Source organism: Mytilus galloprovincialis, chromosome 3 (assembly GCF_965363235.1).
Source record: "Mytilus galloprovincialis chromosome 3, xbMytGall1.hap1.1, whole genome shotgun sequence".
Taxonomy (NCBI): domain Eukaryota; kingdom Metazoa; phylum Mollusca; class Bivalvia; order Mytilida; family Mytilidae; genus Mytilus; species Mytilus galloprovincialis.
Window position 1 is genome coordinate 2341282 of NC_134840.1, and position 17733 is coordinate 2359014.

Below are 17733 nucleotides of genomic sequence, written 5' to 3' on the forward strand. Positions count from 1 at the left end.
TTGGCATAAAAGCATTGCAAATTTCATTGAAATTCTGAAAAAAAAATAGTTTCCTAAACCTACTAAATAAAAACATAGAATACTATAATGCAACTGGTTTCCAATGACAAAAACAAATATATTTCAAAACAATAATTTTCATTTTTTTAATATTCAACAATCTTGCATAAAAAAGTTCTGACTTGAAAGCCAGTGTTATAAATAGCCATTAACTGACTGGCAACAATGAAAACCTTTACACAATAATTACAAACTGAGAGAGAGGGCCATCTTAACATTCAGTTCATAACTTTAAAAATTTGGCAGTGCAGATTTACTTATAAAATACAGGATTTATTAAAATCCATATACACATATGAATCCATCAAAGGATATTTCAAATAAACTAGCCTAAATTTATAACAACTTTTAGTTGTTACCACATTATATACATATGTTACATAGTTAAAATGGCCCACTTTTTTGTCTACAATATTTACAAGGCATTATACATACAAAATATTATTACAGACCAAATAATATGGCCATATAGCGTTACAGTTTATCATAAGGATGTACAGTCTCAATCTCCATCGTTTCTCGCCTTAAAAGACTTCTATAGCAATATTTATGAAATTGGTAAATATTCTGTATGAAGAAAGTTCTGCTATTTTTTTTTGTTTCAACAATAATGGAATGGAAAAACACAAAATCTTTTATTTTATCATAAATTGCAACATTCTTAAAATTAAAGAAAGCAACACATAAATCAAAGTTAACATACAACAAAGGAGTTCTGGAAAACATTGTATTATAATAACATTAAATAACTCATTTATACTGCCATACAATGGTCTTCTTTGTTTGTTATATACATGTCAGATAAACAATACTGAATTAAAATGTTTACAAACAGGCCAAGTCAGAAAAATATAAACTTAAAAATCATTTTAACAAAATTTCTATTAAAGAAGCAGAAAAACCATGCAGTAAATAAGCTTCCTAGATTTGCCTACAAGAAACCACCCTGGAATAGATCTATAATAATAGGCAGGATTAACCTATTAAACATAAGATGGCATTGCAGTAATATACACGAACATATCTGCATTACACAGGGAGCAAACATTGTCAATAAATACAAGTATTTCTATTGGGTAAACAGCTACCTTTTCAGCAACAACAAAAACCCAAGTATATCAAAGGAGATGTGGGTTATGTGAATGAGACATCAACCAAACAACAAAAACCCAAGTATATCAAAGGAGATGTGGGTTATGTGAATGAGACATCAACCAAACAACAAAAACCCAAGTATATCAAAGGAGATGTGGGTTATGTGAATGAGACATCAACCAAACAACAAAAACCCAAGTATATCAAAGGAGATGTGGGTTATGTGAATGAGACATCAACCAAAATTAAGACAACTTCTAAAGGTCAATCAATGCCTGGTCTTCAACAAGTGTTGCTTGAGGTCTAGAAAAGATTTTTTTTCTCAATTTGAGACTACAAAAGTTTCTCTAAAATCATTGACATGACAAAAAGAATGCATTTGAGACTCTGAGATCTGTATTAAGACTTTATGAAGTTATGACTGTTCCATGAGCTAATTGACTACAATATATACCAGTAAACCAAAATCAGACAGAACATTTGTATAAGTGGTAACTGAAAGCACATTCCAATTCACAAACATTAAATGCCTGCTGAAAGTTAATGAAAGACACAGTAGCTTTCCTGAAGATTTATATACTGAGGATTCTAATATTTTGATGTGTCAAGAAAAAATTATATATTCATGTATGTTTGATTTCTTGGTTTTCTACCAAATTGTGTATACAAGCTTACAGAATACAAGCTTATGCAATACTTGAATTTCGTTTTAAAAATTGAAAAATTTGTAGTTTACTATTATCATAGAAATCCATCAAATAGTAATAAATCCACTGTCATTCTGAACAAGTAACTTTATATAATATCATTTCAATTCTGCAGTCAGTAAATTTTTACTTATTAACCTGACAGAAACCTTATGAAACAATGAGGATGTAGGTTATAAATAAATGAAAATGCAACTTAATAACCGGGTCATCTTTAGGTATAAAATCTCTTCATCAATCACAGCCTGAATGTTGGATAAAGATAAATATTTTTCATGGTACCATACATATCACCTTGAGAGATGTTACACCTGGTTTCTATGACATATTGTTCTGTATCTTAACAGTTCTGGAGTAAACCAACCAATGAAATTTAATCTAACCATACATGTGACCATTGAGTTGTTCCACTTGCATTCCATGATGAACAGATTTGATGTTATGAGAATAAACAAATTGAATATCCTACAGACAGTACAAATGTATAGAATGCATTTAAATATCTAAAAAAAAATGTTAGCCTAATTTTACTTTAATTTGCCTTTTCTAAATAACTTTGAAAAACTCTTTTTAAAATTAATATGTTTTGGCTTCTTAACAAAATAAGATTTCTATGCACTAACCTTTAGGTGTTAAATTAGGTATTTTATGCTTAGAAATCCGCAATAATGAACACAAATATACCCATCAATGAAAATCTCATTAATGGAGAAAAAAAAACATAACAGCCGTCTTTTCAATTAAGAAATATTGCTGAAATTATGACTATTCAATAAACTACAACAAAAATTGAGCAATACTGAAAATAATGATAAAGTATAAAATTCCACAACATTTTAACAAGAAATATTAATGTCCAGTACTTAGACAATGGAGATTGTAGAATAAATGACATTTTGATCTATCCTGTATTGAGATATACAAAACTAGTGCCTGAAAAAGCTTTGTAATAAATACTTTTTAAATAATAACAACATGGTTTGATGGTAGGTGTCTGTTTCTATAAGAATGTCTATTGCATTTCAAAATTATATTTAATATTTTCCCTTATTATACTTAATATATATATTCAATTGTAGGTAGTTCTCTGTAAATGTACTACTTCAGCATCAAGTGAATGATATTCTGAAAAATTACCATGTAAATTAATAAACGAGTCAGTTATTAACAACGACTGAATGTTTTCTTATGTCAAACAAAGTCACAATATCCACATATATTATAGACATGACTACATTTAAGTTTACACTTTGTATCATTTACAAGTCTGTGTACAGTGTAAACAAATGATGTTTTTAGTATTTTTAGGCATCCGACCTTCTGACATACCACATCATAGAATAATACAGAATATTGATTCTATGCATATCAGATGTATGCATCTAGACTAGTACTTCACTGCATTTTATTTAATAAAAAAAAAAGAAAAATAGGAGATAAACAAATGACCTTTAACGGAATTGTTTCTGAATTGTAAATAAATACTATCAATAGCACTAGCATAGGCAATTATGATGACCATAGTTCTTTGGCAACATTAAACTGTTGCTATGGAAACCATGATATATAAATTGGAAATGGCATAATTCTGGAGTTGAACTGAAAATTTCTGCCATGGCATTGTCTTTCTGAATCCTCCATTTCTGCTGATAGATGAAATATAAGACAAGTTTTTGACATAACAGCATGTAAAACAAGTATTCATTGAGGCTACAGGTTCGTCAAAACTTAAATCCTTCTTGAGGTACTTGGGCATTAGGATCAAACTGGAAAGCATTGTTTTGTTGTTCTGGAGCAAGGTTGGGATCTTCTTCAATCTGAAAACAAACAACTTAAAATTACTAACTTGTAATGGGCGCGTCAGAGCTTGACACATTGTAACAATGCAATGATATACATGTGATCTTAACAAGAAATACTCATACTTTTTACAATTAAAGTTTACTCTATGTTTAGAGAGTATACCAATTAAAGATAACTCTAAGTTTAGACATTATAACTATTAAATATAACTCTGTTTAGAGATTATAACAATTAAAGATAACTCTAAGTTTAGAGATTATAACAATTAAAGTTAACTCTATGTTTAGAGATTATACCAATTAAAGATAACTCTAAGTTTAGAGATTATAACAATTAAAGATAATTCTGTTTAGAGATTATAACAATTTTAAAAAGATAACTCTATGTTTAGAGATTATTACAATTTAAGATAATTTTATGTTTAGAGGTTATAATAAATGAAGATAACTCTATGTTAAGAGGTTATACCACTACAAATAAATCAGAATATGATGCTCTATCAAACAGAATCTGAGAGCAACACTGAGACAGACACACAGACAGAATTCTACAGCTTCCAATTTTAATCATCAACAGTTAATAACTGTTTCAGTTGCACTCCGTTGTCATTCAGCAATGATCTGGCTCTAGAAAACTGTCTGGTATGATTGAACAACTTTTACACATCACTCATACACCTCAAACTTTGTAGACCTCCTCCAAGGGTAATCCTGGTTGTTTTCACCCTTTTATCATCATTACAGTACAACCTCATGGGTTCATTTATAACATCACATACACACTATCAATCAAGTAAGTGTCTGCCTCACTTTTCATCATGTATTGTTCGGGTATTTTCTTCGTATAACAGAACATTTGGTTTAAAATACACTAATTTTGCAAGAAATTGTAATTATCTTAACAATATCCATGGTTAAAACCAAAAATAAACTGACATAGAAAAGTGTCTCATCTGAGTGCAGTTTTAGTATGCAGGTGCTGAAACTTAAATATAAATATTGTTCATGTAGTTGATGCAAAAGTTTTACTCAATGGACAAAGAGGTAGAGCCAAATAATCTTTATGAATACGAAATGCATTTAAACAAAATATCATCTGCTTACCAATAGTGATTCACCTTAAACTAACCTAAATCCTAATCAATTGTTGTCTCAATTGTTATTTCAACACAAATGAGATTAAAATGAAATAAAACTTTTCCTTTAAAATATCAAACAAAATCCAGTTAGGGCTCAGTTTTTTAATACTTGCCTTCTTTAAATTATTTAAATGCAGTAATCAATAAACTGTTAAACTGGTTCAAAATAGCAAAAAGTTTTTCACTTATTTTGTCTTAAATAATTGTCAAGTAATAACACAGAAAATCAGATGTTGAAGCTCGATCAGACAAAAGTCTGAGAACTCCATGAGATAAGTACAGAAAGTTACCAGAGATACTCAGTAAATCTTGAAAGTCAAATCTGATTTTGGACATCATTAGTAAGTATCTTACTTCAGATTATCCCATACATGTCATACAATCAAGTTAATTTTAAGTATCTTACTTCAGATTACCCCAAACATGTCATACAATCAAGTTAATTTTAAGTATCTTACTTCAGATTACCCCATACATGTCATACAATCAAGTTTGAAATATCACTGGTAGTCTTAACATAAAATACATCCTTACCAATTAAACCCATTTCCCAAAAAGAATTTACAATTTTAAAATTAATTAAAAAAATTATTTAAGACTGAAAAAATAAAATAAAAAAATTACATGTAGTTTGGTGAATACTAAATTGATCGATTTGTAATTTAATTAAACAAAAAAATATAACTTGATCTGTCCCATATTGAAAATCCAGGAAAGCTGAATCTGATTTCTAGTCTTTTATCATCAGCTTTACAAGTTTGTATTACTTGTGTGTAGCTTCAACCCACGAATGTTTCATTCAAGAGCAGACATGACCAGGATTATCAATCAAGAGCAGACAAGGTCTTCACTGAACTTCTCTCTCTATCATCATTTTCTCCATTTTATAATTTTACAACTATTTGTAGCAGGAGAATTATAAAACCAGTCTAATATGATACTTACATCTTCAGAGAAATATTGATCAATTATATCATATGCTAGTTTATATATCTCTTCATTCTCATGATTCTGTAAAGTTTCTATTTTATCTAAGCCTGCAAGTAAACAAATGGAAGTATAGCTTAGCAGCAAACAAAATATAAATTCATTGTTAATCTGTTTTTAAAATAATGGTACAAGTTTTAAAGTAAAAGTTTTTTTGTCATTTTAAAAGTTCTGCTGAACAGTCATGCATGAATATTAGTGAAAGTTATCTCACAGTATTTCTATTTGTTCCACAATAACCATTCAAATTACGGTAAATGTTCATAAATACTAAAAGATGTCCCTCGTACAATGTAACTGGTTCAGACTTCTAACTGGTTCAGACTTCCAGACAGATCAGTAGTTGTTGTTTGCTTTATGTTCATTGCCAAAGATTAATAAACAAAATATACTGATTGATATTTAGGGCCCTTTCTTTATATTGGTTGTTTAAGTCTTCAGTCAAAATCTTGTTTAAGTCAAGCATTTCCAACTGATTTTTACAGTTTGACATTATGTTGTCCTGCTGAGGGGGGGTCCAGGATCATAATCTTTATACTCCTGTCCCAAGCCAAGGGATGGTAACTTTGATGTTGCTTGTTGTAGGTCGTCTGCCTAAATTGTTCCAGTATAAATTAGGAAGTTGGTTTTCTCTTTTGAATTGTTTCATATTTTGTCGTACAGGATCCATTTACAGAAAAACCTTTTGCTCATGGTTGAAGCAATACAGTGATCTTCAGCTGCTTACAGCCATGTCTTTTGATCTTTGGTGGACAGTTTTTACATGTGTTATCATACCACATCTTCTTACTTATATAAAATTGGTTCATTACCAAATATAAATGTTTATATATTGGCAGTACATTGAATGCAAATTTCAACAAATTTTAATAACAGTTTCCTTACCTTGACATTCTTCAATGAGCTGACAAATGTGATCCACTTCTGTTCCAGCCATTTTCAATATATTATTTATACCATCCAAAACAACATTAACAACTTGAGTGTCTTTTACACTGAGTAAGTCACAGAATGGAGGAATAACTCCGTTTTCTACCACAAAATGCACCTAAAATACAATTACATTTCGATATTCATACAAAAATAACCTATATATACAAAACATTATAAGCAATAAACAATTTTTTTTTTTTTAAACTACTAATAATTTCATATCTTTGAACAAATTTGTTAAATTCAGGAGTGAACTTAAACTGGATACTATTTCAAATCAATCAGATTTTGTGATCTTTAAGTTTGTCCTTCTATTATTGTTACTATTGTGGTTCACTTGCACTGGTATAAGTATCAAGTTGATAAATAATATCTCTATTTTACAAAATTTTCCTTTGATCTTACTGACTGATAATTTCCTTTCTCAGCACAGTAGAGTGATATGAAAAATTATAGATAGAAACTAAGGGCGAACATGGCCATCGTCAATGAAATTAACAACTCGTCATAGGTAAAATAGTGTTATACAGATTTTCATTGGTCTACTCGATTGCTTTTCTCACTTTGACCGTACTGGCTCAAGCGAGAAACTCAATCTCGTTGAGATGATCAACAATAATCTAAAAACATATAAAACACTCAAATTGATGAAAAAATTGATATAATCCACTGTTCTGTTCCAGCTAGTGAAATTGTATCCAGTAAATTGATCATTTGGGTGGAATTCCCCTAGTGATGTAAAGATAGTTCATTTAACTTTGTTTTTTTCTTGTTGTGTCAACAACACATTGTCATACTAACCTGTTCTTTCCTTCCACTGATCGTTAAATTACTTATTGCCCATGCTGCTTCTTTCTTTGTTTGAAAGTCACCCTGCAAAAGAACGTTAATGAATATTGCAATAGAAAAGGCATACAATTATCATTCATGTCAAAGGAATTTTTTTGATGGTCAGAAATAAAGCTTTCTGCTAAATTAAAATACACTATATTTGCTTCACATCACGGTGAGGAGCTATTAGTTTCAGTCGAAAATATGCGCCATCTTGAATAAATTACTTATCACGTATAGATTCTGATTGGATTCGGCTGAGATACAGCAACAGCTATTGGTTTAAATGAGATTAAGAATTACAGACTATTCTCTGACAGGATAAAACATCAAATGCTGGAAAATTGACTCTATGTGTATTTCAGTTCCGATCAACTGGCATTAATTCATGTTCGTTTCATTATGCATACCTTTCACAGATAAATTCAATATTTAAATGTCAGTTATTAATACGTGTTTATTTGCTTTGTTACTCTGCAATTTGCATGATTTGCTTTGCTAAACACTGTTCATATACAATGTTTACAAAAATCCATTGTCTGAAGTTTATAACTTCTGACAATCTAGGCACACCTCCAGAAAGGCACACCTCAAGGGTCGTGTCTATTTCTAATTGTTTTAACAAGAAATTTAGATTTTTTAAAAGCATGGATGTAAAACGCACACTCTTAAAGTACATTCATTTTCCATCAATCAATATCTAAAACATTTTCAATACTTATAAACAAGAGTGCACACGCTGAAATGTCTCACCTTCTTTACTAATCATTGATATTATGTTGATAGTCCTAAATATAAAGCTTTATTACAATTGTCTCATAAACTTAACATTAACCAAGATAAGTAAACATAGACCAATGAACCATGAAAATGAGGTCAAGGTCAGATGAACCATACCAGGCAGACATTTTAACAATTCTTCCTTACAACAAATATAGTTGACCTATTGCTTATAGTTTTAAGAAAAACAGACCAAAACACAAAAACTTAAAACTGAGCAATGAACAGTGAAACTGAGGTCAAGGTCAAATAAAACATACGCGACTGACATATAGATCACAAAACATTTCCATACACCCAATATAGTTGACCTATGGCATAAAGTAAGAGAAAAACAGACCAAAACACAAAAACTTAACTATAACCACTGAACCATGAAAATGAGCTCAAGGTCAGATGACACCTGCCAGTTGGACATGTACACCTTACAATCCTTCCATACACTAAATATACTAAACCTATTGCTTATAGTATCTGAGATATGGACTTAACCACCAAAACTTAACCTTGTTCACTGATCCATGAAATAAGGTCAAGGTCAAGTGAAAACTGTCTTATGGGCATGAGGACCTTGCAAGGTACACACATACCAAATATAGTTATCCTTTACTTATCATCAGAGAGAATTTATCATCAGAGAGAATTTAACATTACAAAAAATCTGAACTTTTTTTTCAAGTGGTCACTGAACCATTAAAATGAGGTCAAGGACAATGGACAAATGACGGACAGAAACTTCGTAACATGAAGCATCTATATACAAAGTATGAAGCATCCAGGTCTTCCACCTTCTAAAATATAAAGCTTTTAAGAAATTAGCTAACACCGCTGCTGGATCATTATCCCTATGTCGAGCTTTCGGCAACAAAAGTTGCAGGCTCAACAAAAACCACATGCACACATATTTCTACCTTAAATTAGGGTAAAGGTTGTTAAAAACTTCGATTTGTTGGTAGAGCGAAGCAGTCCATAGCTTTTCAGAAAGCTAAAACTTGTTAGACTTTTATCATTGCGATTTTCAACAAAAAAAGGCTGTTGTCTGAATTTATCAATTCTTTACAATATCTATATGAAGAAATCCCGATTATCTGTTTATCATTCTTTAACTGGTCGTTTTTCCCTCCCTAAAACAGTTTTACGCTTGACGAAAGCAAGCTTGATAAATTCTCCTCTCACATTGCAACTTCCCTAATAACTTCTCCTCAGTCATTGTGACGTCTCTGATAATGTCTCTTCTCGTCTCAAAGTCTAATGAATTATGGAGCAACTGAGCAGGGTGATATATGTGAAGGGAAGGACAATAATTATAAATAACAGCAGATGTAGGTAGAAAGTCCTATACATAATGGGCAAGATGGTAGTAGTAAAGCTTAAGAAGGGTCAGTCATACCATAAGATTTAAACAATAAAGATTTGGTATCTTACCCTGACTAAATGATGAATTATTAATGGAATTAATCCAGCATCTATAACAGCTTGAACTTGTGTCTGGTTTCCAGCTGTGATGTTTGATAAAAACCATACTGCTTCCTATAATTAGAAGTAACAATCGAGGTATTTACAAGTTTTTAATTTTGTTCTGTTTACCATCTTAGTTAACCAGGCTCAGTGTCTAACTTAATATGCTGTGGTAAGAGTTCCCTCAAGTTTTTCATATACTGCAGAAAACTGATTCTCATTTTGTGTAGTCCTGTAGTGTTATGTCGTTTACATAAAAATCACAAATGTCCATGCGTTACATAACACAATTTACTGTCTAAATTTTCCCAACAAATCACAGAAATTTCCTACAAAGATGAGTGTACTGGTGTCTAAATGTGTCAATAAGATTCTTTTAGATACAAGTTTTAATTATGCAAGGAACCCTGTAAGGTTAACTGTGTGCAGACTTAACCTGACTAAAATTTGTGTATCAGTGATCAGAGGAAGACTTACCTTATTGATTTTTTCTTTAGGATGAGTGAGTAACGACGGGAAATGTGACAGAGCATCACATGATAATACTATTTGAGTCTGTTCATCCGTACCAGTTACAATATTACCCACAGCTCTAAGTGCTGCTGTCTGTAAACAAAATATCATAAATTAATAAACATCACATACACAGAAAAGTAAATATTACTTCTTCCAATGTAAAATTCTATCTATAAAAAAAACCTTGCATATATTATTTTGAAGGTCATACATAAAGCAATAATGTGCACTATGAGAATATGTAGCGTTTATCTGTGAATATAACAGTCCTAAAACATTACTAATTTCATTCATTAGATTTATTACTAACATTTGGAGATGTGGTAAGATTGCCAATGCGACAACTATAAACCAGAATGAGGGATATAAACAACTAGGATACAGAATGATCTTCAACAATGAGCAAAACCCATGCACATTTTCCAGTATATGTTTTGAATGTTGTCTCATATAATTTTATTTTGATCACCAATGTTCAAAGCAAAGTACAAGTTAAAGAATTGAAATCTAATTTAGATAAAAGCCACTACCTCCTAAAATCAAAGCATTGTAGTCCTTGAAAGGCAGTTTCTGTCTACTAAGGCCTAAAATAAAATTTCATTTGTTTGGCATTGCCGCCCGACCCACTGAAAAACTTGCCGCCCGAATAATTTTATTGGTGTTTCAAAATTTGTATTTTTTTTGTATTAAAAAAATCGGAAAACCGCCGGAATTTTGATCATATCCGCGGAGTTTGTTTCCGGGCTTTACTTATTTCAAATCATGATCTTTAAAGTGCTTGTTGTACACAGTATTCAGAGCAAGCGTTTGAATGACATAGATTCGATAAAAGTCTGCAAAAAATGTCAAAAAGACAGGCAGTGGATAGCATCCACTTATGCTTTAGTCAAGGGAGAGGAACATTTTATTAAAAATAAGATGTTCACCTATTCTTTAGATGGAACATGGGTTGATGTTCTGAAAGGCCTTTTAGAGAACTCAAATGTCGTCTTTGGTAAAGCAGACAGTGACACTGTAATTTGTTGGTGTCTGCTTTGCATCCTCACATCAGGAAATATAAGTTTTTCACCCAGACATGACAGAACAAACATCTGTGGCTTTAACCTCTGAAAGATCTCTTAAATATGTGAAATCTATCATTGACAAATTTTCCTTGAACCAGATAACAAAACATGTTGCCATGTTAATTCCAAAACAATGTACATGTATTCTTTGACCTATAATTGTTTACTTTTACAAGTTGTGACTTGGATGGAGAGTTGTCTCGTTGACACTCATACCACAACTTCTTATATCTATTCAAGATGATGATGCATTGGCTTGATGGCTGAAAGGTGTACCTGCATGACAGCACCAAAGCTAAAAGACCAATATGGTCCCAGATTTACAGGTTTATAGTAGTTTTGTACCAGTAGAGGTTAGCCTGGTACAAAACATACATATTTCAAAGACTAGCCTCTTTTGTGTGTCAAGAATTTATGAACCCAACCCCTCTCTTTCTTCTTAACATGAACAAGATAATTCTTAAAACAGAAAAGATATCTGACGGCAACATATTTATAAATGTATCTACTGGTAGTGTTCCATTGTTTTAAGCAAACCAAGGGCTCATGAATTCAACGGTATTTATGTCATGCATGTCCAGAACCCTGTGAATCAAACAATCATAACAACCTTAAAATTTATTTTAAATTATCTGTAAAAATTGTCTGTCCTACAGCATATTTATATTTTGAAATTATCATACTTTTACTGCGGTTATTACAAATGCAGTATAAACACCCTGCCAGGGTGAGGCATTCATGACTGTTCTTGTGCCAACCTTCTAAATTTGTAATATTTTGCTATTCTCAAAGCTGATCAGGGGCTGTAGTGGCTTTGACCATTTGGTAGTTCCGCAAAATTTGCATGTATCAATGCTAGTCTTATCACCTCTAGGGATAAGTGCATGTATGCATTCACAAAATTAAGGTTAGATTGTCATGACATTTATAATAAGGTTCCTCTGTGCACTACGCTTTCGTCCACCAATAAAACTGACTGTAATGAACTTGCCCATATGGTGTAGAAAGTTACTTTTAATCCCATCAAACAAGCAAACAATCAAAGCTTTAAATCATCTATTTGTACAAGGAACTGTAGTGGTCGAACTGATTAAAATATGATAAGTTTACCAAACTGAAGGCAATTTCAAGATGTGACATTAAGCCTCTATTCAATGGACAGTCCCACAATTAAGAATCAATTTTCATGTCTAACATGTTACATGGTTAATGTCAGTTCCCTACCACAGATATGTTTCTGCTGGGTACTTTGGTTTACTCCTCCAAAAAAACTGAATGTTTGACATGAAATTATCCATGTGTTGTAGAATGTGACATTAACCCCTAACAAAGAAACCATAAGTTTGTAAACACAACAATGCTGCACTGCTTTTGGCTGTGATCTAGAGTCATCATGGTTGTGATATATAGTTTTTAATGATGTAAAAAAAAAAAAAAAAATCCCTACCTACCTACCCACCTGCTGATGGTGTGAGTCGGCAATGCCAAACAAACAATTTGTTAAGGGTGGCCTAAGGGACTAGTGATTAAGTTCAGTTAATTTCTTCATCTTTAAAAACTTTAGAAATGGCTACCATCAATTTAGATTTAAATTTTGAGATACTCCTGCACATCAAATAATACATACAGCAGTTATGACCCTGCATTACTTTATACGTCAGTACTGGTACAATCTTTACATAAATTGATTTTGCTGCAATCTATTTTTTGTCAAGGGATTCAATCTTACCATGGTACATGTTAGTAACAGTAAATTTTGGAACGTATTTTGGGTAACTTCCCAAAAGTGAACCTTGTCCTGATAATGTAATCAAGTTTACTAAGTATATCTAAACAAGTAAAAAATAAGTTTTTGGTGAATTTTAAGTTACCTGTACTTTTACATCAGGATGACTTAATAAAGGAACTAAAAACGGGACAACACTTGAATCTATCACCATCTGTATCTGTTCGTTACCACCATCTGTTAAATATGATAATGCCCATACTGTATCAACTAAAATCTGAAGAAGAAAAATAACATATGATCATTATAATGTTTGTTTACAATTAAACATCTGTTAAATGTAAGGACAATGCCAACTTATTTTTTATAACAAATATGGTTTACATTTTGCCGATAGTATCTGAGAAACAGACCTTATCACTACCTTGTAATTATTCTACATACCAAAGTAAGTTATTCTTTTTACTCATAAAAACAACTGTTTATGATTGAATATTTATCTTCCAGAAGAAGAAACTAGAGGCTCTAAAGAGCCTGTGTCGCTCACCTTGGTCTATGTGCATATCAAACAAAGGACACAAATGGATTCATGACAAAATTGTATTTTGGTGATGGTGATGTGTTTGAAGTTCTTACTTTACTGAACATTATTGCTGTTTACAGTTTATCGCTATCTATAATAGTATTCAAGATAACCAAAAACGGCAAAATTTCTTTAAAAATTACCAATTGGCGGGCAGCAACCCAACAACCAGTTGTCCAATTTATCTGAAAAATTCAGGGCAGATAAATATTGACTTGATTAACAATTTAACTTCATGTCAGATTTGCTCTAAATGCTTTGGTTTCATAGTTATAAGCCAAAAACTGCATTTTACCCCTATGTTCTATTTTTAGCCGTGGCGGCCATCTTGGTTGAATGGCCAGGTCATCGGACACATTTTTCAAACTAGATACCCCAAAGATGATTGTGGCCTAGTAGTTTCAGTGGAGATTTTGTAAAAGATTACTTAGATTTATGAAAAATGGTTAAAAATTGACCATAAAGGGCAATAACTCCTAAAGGGGTCAACTGACCATTTCGGTCATGTTGACTTATTTGTAAATCTAACTTTGCTGAACATTATTGATGTTTCCAGTTTATCTCTATCTATAATAATATTCAAGATAATAACCAAAAACAGCAAAATTTCCTCAAAATTACCAATTCAGGGGCAGCAACCCAACAACGGGTTGACAGATTCAACTGAAAATTTCAGGGCAGATAGATCTTGACCTGATAAACATTTTTATCCCATGTCAAATTTCCTCAAAATGCTTTGGTTTTTGAGTTATAAGCCAAAAACTGCATTTTACCCCTATGTTCTATTTTTAGCCGTGGCGGCCATCTTGGTTGGTTGACCAAGTCGCGCCACACATTTTTTAAACTAGATACCCCAAAGATGATTGTGGCCAAGTTTGGATTAATTTGGCCCAGTAGTTTCAGAGGAGAAGATTTTTGTAAAAGATTACTTTAATTTACGAAAAATGGTTAAAAATTGACTATAAAGGGCAATAACTCCTAAACGGGTCAACTGACCATTTTGGTCATGTTGATTTATTTGTAATCTAACTTTGCTGAACATTATTGCTGTTTACAGTTTATCTCTATCTATAATAATATTCAAGATAATAACCAAAAACAGCAAAATTTCCTCAAAATTACCAATTCAGGGGCAGCAACCCAACAACCAATTGACCGATTCATCTGAAAATTTCAGGGCAGATAGATCTTGACCTGATAAACATTTTTACCCATGTCAGATTTGCTCTAAATGCTTTGGTTTTTGAGTTATAAGCCAAAAACTGCATTTTACCCCTATGTTCTATTTTTAGCCGTGGCGGCCATCTTGGTTGGTTGACCGGGTCACGCCACACATTTTTTAAACTAGATACCCAAATGATGATTGTGGCCAAGTTTGGTTTGATTTGGCCCAGTATTTTCAGAGGAGAAGATTTTTGTAAAAGCTAACGCCGGACATCGAACGCCGGACGCAAAGTGATGAGAAAAGCTCACTTGGCCCTGTGGGCCAGGTGAGCTAAAAAAGTATAACAAAAATATTATTTTTGTATCAAGATGAACATGTACCCCCTTACAATCATATCTTCACATAGTTAACATATTGCTTATAGTATCTGAGAAACAGATGTAACAATGAAACATAATGCTGACTTTTGACCAATGTAAATTAGGTCATGGTTTAGTGTCATAGATGACTATTAGACTGAAGTTGTTGTCTGGATACCAAATGTGTTTGATAAGGGAACGACATCATACTATTATGACAACTGCAAAAACTTTGCAGTCATATAAAAAGTATACAACATAGAGGTATTTTTGGTACAGTTCGGACAAATCAGTGGGTTGCAAATCAGTATACAAAAAAATATTTTACCTTCAGATATATACTCAACACATTTAAAGAAAGTCATTAAAGAATGTTAAAATACTTACATTAATATCTGTGTGATGTATTAACTGGTTCAAAGCAGGTAAAATTTCTTGTATAGTTTCCAATGGTGGAGGTGGCTCTTTATTTCTACATAAATTAACAATAACCCATGCTACGTTTCTGAGGAAAGGTAACGGAATACTAGGATTTATAAAGGCCAGTAATGGCTTCACAGCTCCTTCTTTTATCACATAATCTCTACATTCAGGACCATCCCCTGTAATAATAAATTGTATAGATTGTCTCTTGGAAGACTTTTGATATAATATATTCAAGAATTTAAATTTAAAGTGATTATTTTTGCAGTCTTGCCATTTAAATTTTATTTTTGTCCTTGTTTTTTTCTTAAGGAAAGTTAATTTGACAATTGTGTTAGAGAATTAGTTTAGATCTTTGAATGTCTTCTATGTACAACCAAGGTTTACTCATTAAGTAAAATATTGATGGCTAAATAAGTGCCATTAGCAAAGACAAACCTCTGTAATACTGATAGATGACTTTTTAAAACTGTTTCCTCGTTATTCCATGAATTTCTAACCTGCACATTGCTATTTTGTTAATATAAGTTGTGACATCATTTTGATTGCTTTCTCATGTACATATCAAAAAGCTCAAACAGCTATTCAACTGATTTTGACTTATTCATTGCTCATAAGTTTATTTAAAGGTTTATTTGCCATTCCTTGCATTTCAATGAAAAATTAACCATTTTTTTTATTTATCATCAATAACCAAATAGAATTTTTTATCATATAAGTAAGGTACATCTTTTTTGCAAGTTTTCTTGTTTTGAATATCATATTTAACACTGATGTAAGTACTATATTACCTATTATATTTCCTAAAGCCCATACAGCCTGTTCACATACATTTTGGTGGGGTGATGATAAAAGTCTTAGAAATAATGGAACTGCACCTGAAATAAACATAGATCAGTGAGAACATTTTTTAAGATACTAGGATTTTTGCAAATTTTTCAAAATAATTATTCTTCTTACTTTTAACAGATAGCTCAATAGCCCCAATATATGACCTGTATGAATCTTCAAAAAGTACAGAAGTAAATTTGATCGAACACTAAATTTTTTTTTGCAAGTATCGGCAAAGTCTTTTCTAAACCACACAAGTTCATATGCAGTATCTGACTAATAAACATTATCATGGCTAACAAATTTCATCAAATAAAAATTTTAATAAAAAAGGTTAAAGTGTTTTTCAAGTTAATTTAGAGCTTGACGTATTGCACCAACACTTTGCTATTGTTAAATATGTTGACATTTGGTCAAAGGGTTCACTGTAGACTGCTATTGTTATATATTATACATGTTGACTTGATGTCAAAGGGTTCACTAACTTTGACTTAATCTTTTTATGATGTCTAATTTATTTGTTATGTTTGACCCTTTGAGCTGAGAGCATAGAAAAAACATTATTAAAAACTTCAATGTGGCTAACTTTATATGAATATATATTTTCAACTTTTAATTCCTAAATAATGATATGGTGCCATGATATGGATAAGAAAACAAAAGTTCATTTAGATTTGTACAGATGATATTTCCAGCAGTCACTGCACGATAATAAACATGAACAAAATCATAGTTAGTTTAACCTTAGCCATATCGAGGTAGAGTAACTGAATTATGAATGATGTTAATTAACGATCCCTATTAACATCTGCACAATGTCACATTTCAAAAACCCATTTAATACCATCAAGATTTCAATTTCGTTACAGCTTTTACATTAATGCTAGCAAGACAAATCTTTGTTTGGCTTGCTTGCTTTGTTTTGTATCAGTGTTTGCTCAAGCATGGCAATTAAGATAGGCGGGCTTCAGCTTGTATACATCATACTTAAATTTTATTGGACGTTATGTTTGAGGTTAAGGACACTTAATTTTAAAACATCCCACGACTCATATTCTCAAATGTTTCCTTACCTGTAAATATACAATACAGACAGGATTTTACTTCATCGAAATTATCTCCCCATTACGCCAGTTTATTTTCACAATCGTAGAAATGGAAGACAATTTTTTTTTCAAATATCCAACTTAAAGACTGTCGTCAAGCACTTTTAGTAAAATAGCTATTCGAACACACCTACTCTGATTTTGTGATCCATTGGAAAGGTATTGATT

General features: G+C 31.6%; 1 protein-coding gene across 1 annotated transcript in view; it reads right to left on the reverse strand.

The window, feature by feature from the left end:
- Positions 1-2877: 2877 nt before the first annotated feature.
- The window catches only part of LOC143066934 (importin subunit alpha-4-like), a 27353-nt gene continuing 12497 nt past the window's right edge, over positions 2878-17733 (reverse strand). The window contains exons 6-14 of the mRNA XM_076239794.1: positions 16420-16506; positions 15593-15807; positions 13244-13375; positions 10270-10398; positions 9760-9864; positions 7525-7596; positions 6676-6838; positions 5749-5840; positions 2878-3679 (exon numbers count right to left, since the gene is read on the reverse strand). Coding sequence (XP_076095909.1) covers positions 3584-3679; positions 5749-5840; positions 6676-6838; positions 7525-7596; positions 9760-9864; positions 10270-10398; positions 13244-13375; positions 15593-15807; positions 16420-16506 — 1091 coding nt within the window. The 3' untranslated portion in view covers positions 2878-3583. The remainder of the gene's footprint in view (positions 3680-5748; positions 5841-6675; positions 6839-7524; positions 7597-9759; positions 9865-10269; positions 10399-13243; positions 13376-15592; positions 15808-16419; positions 16507-17733) is intronic.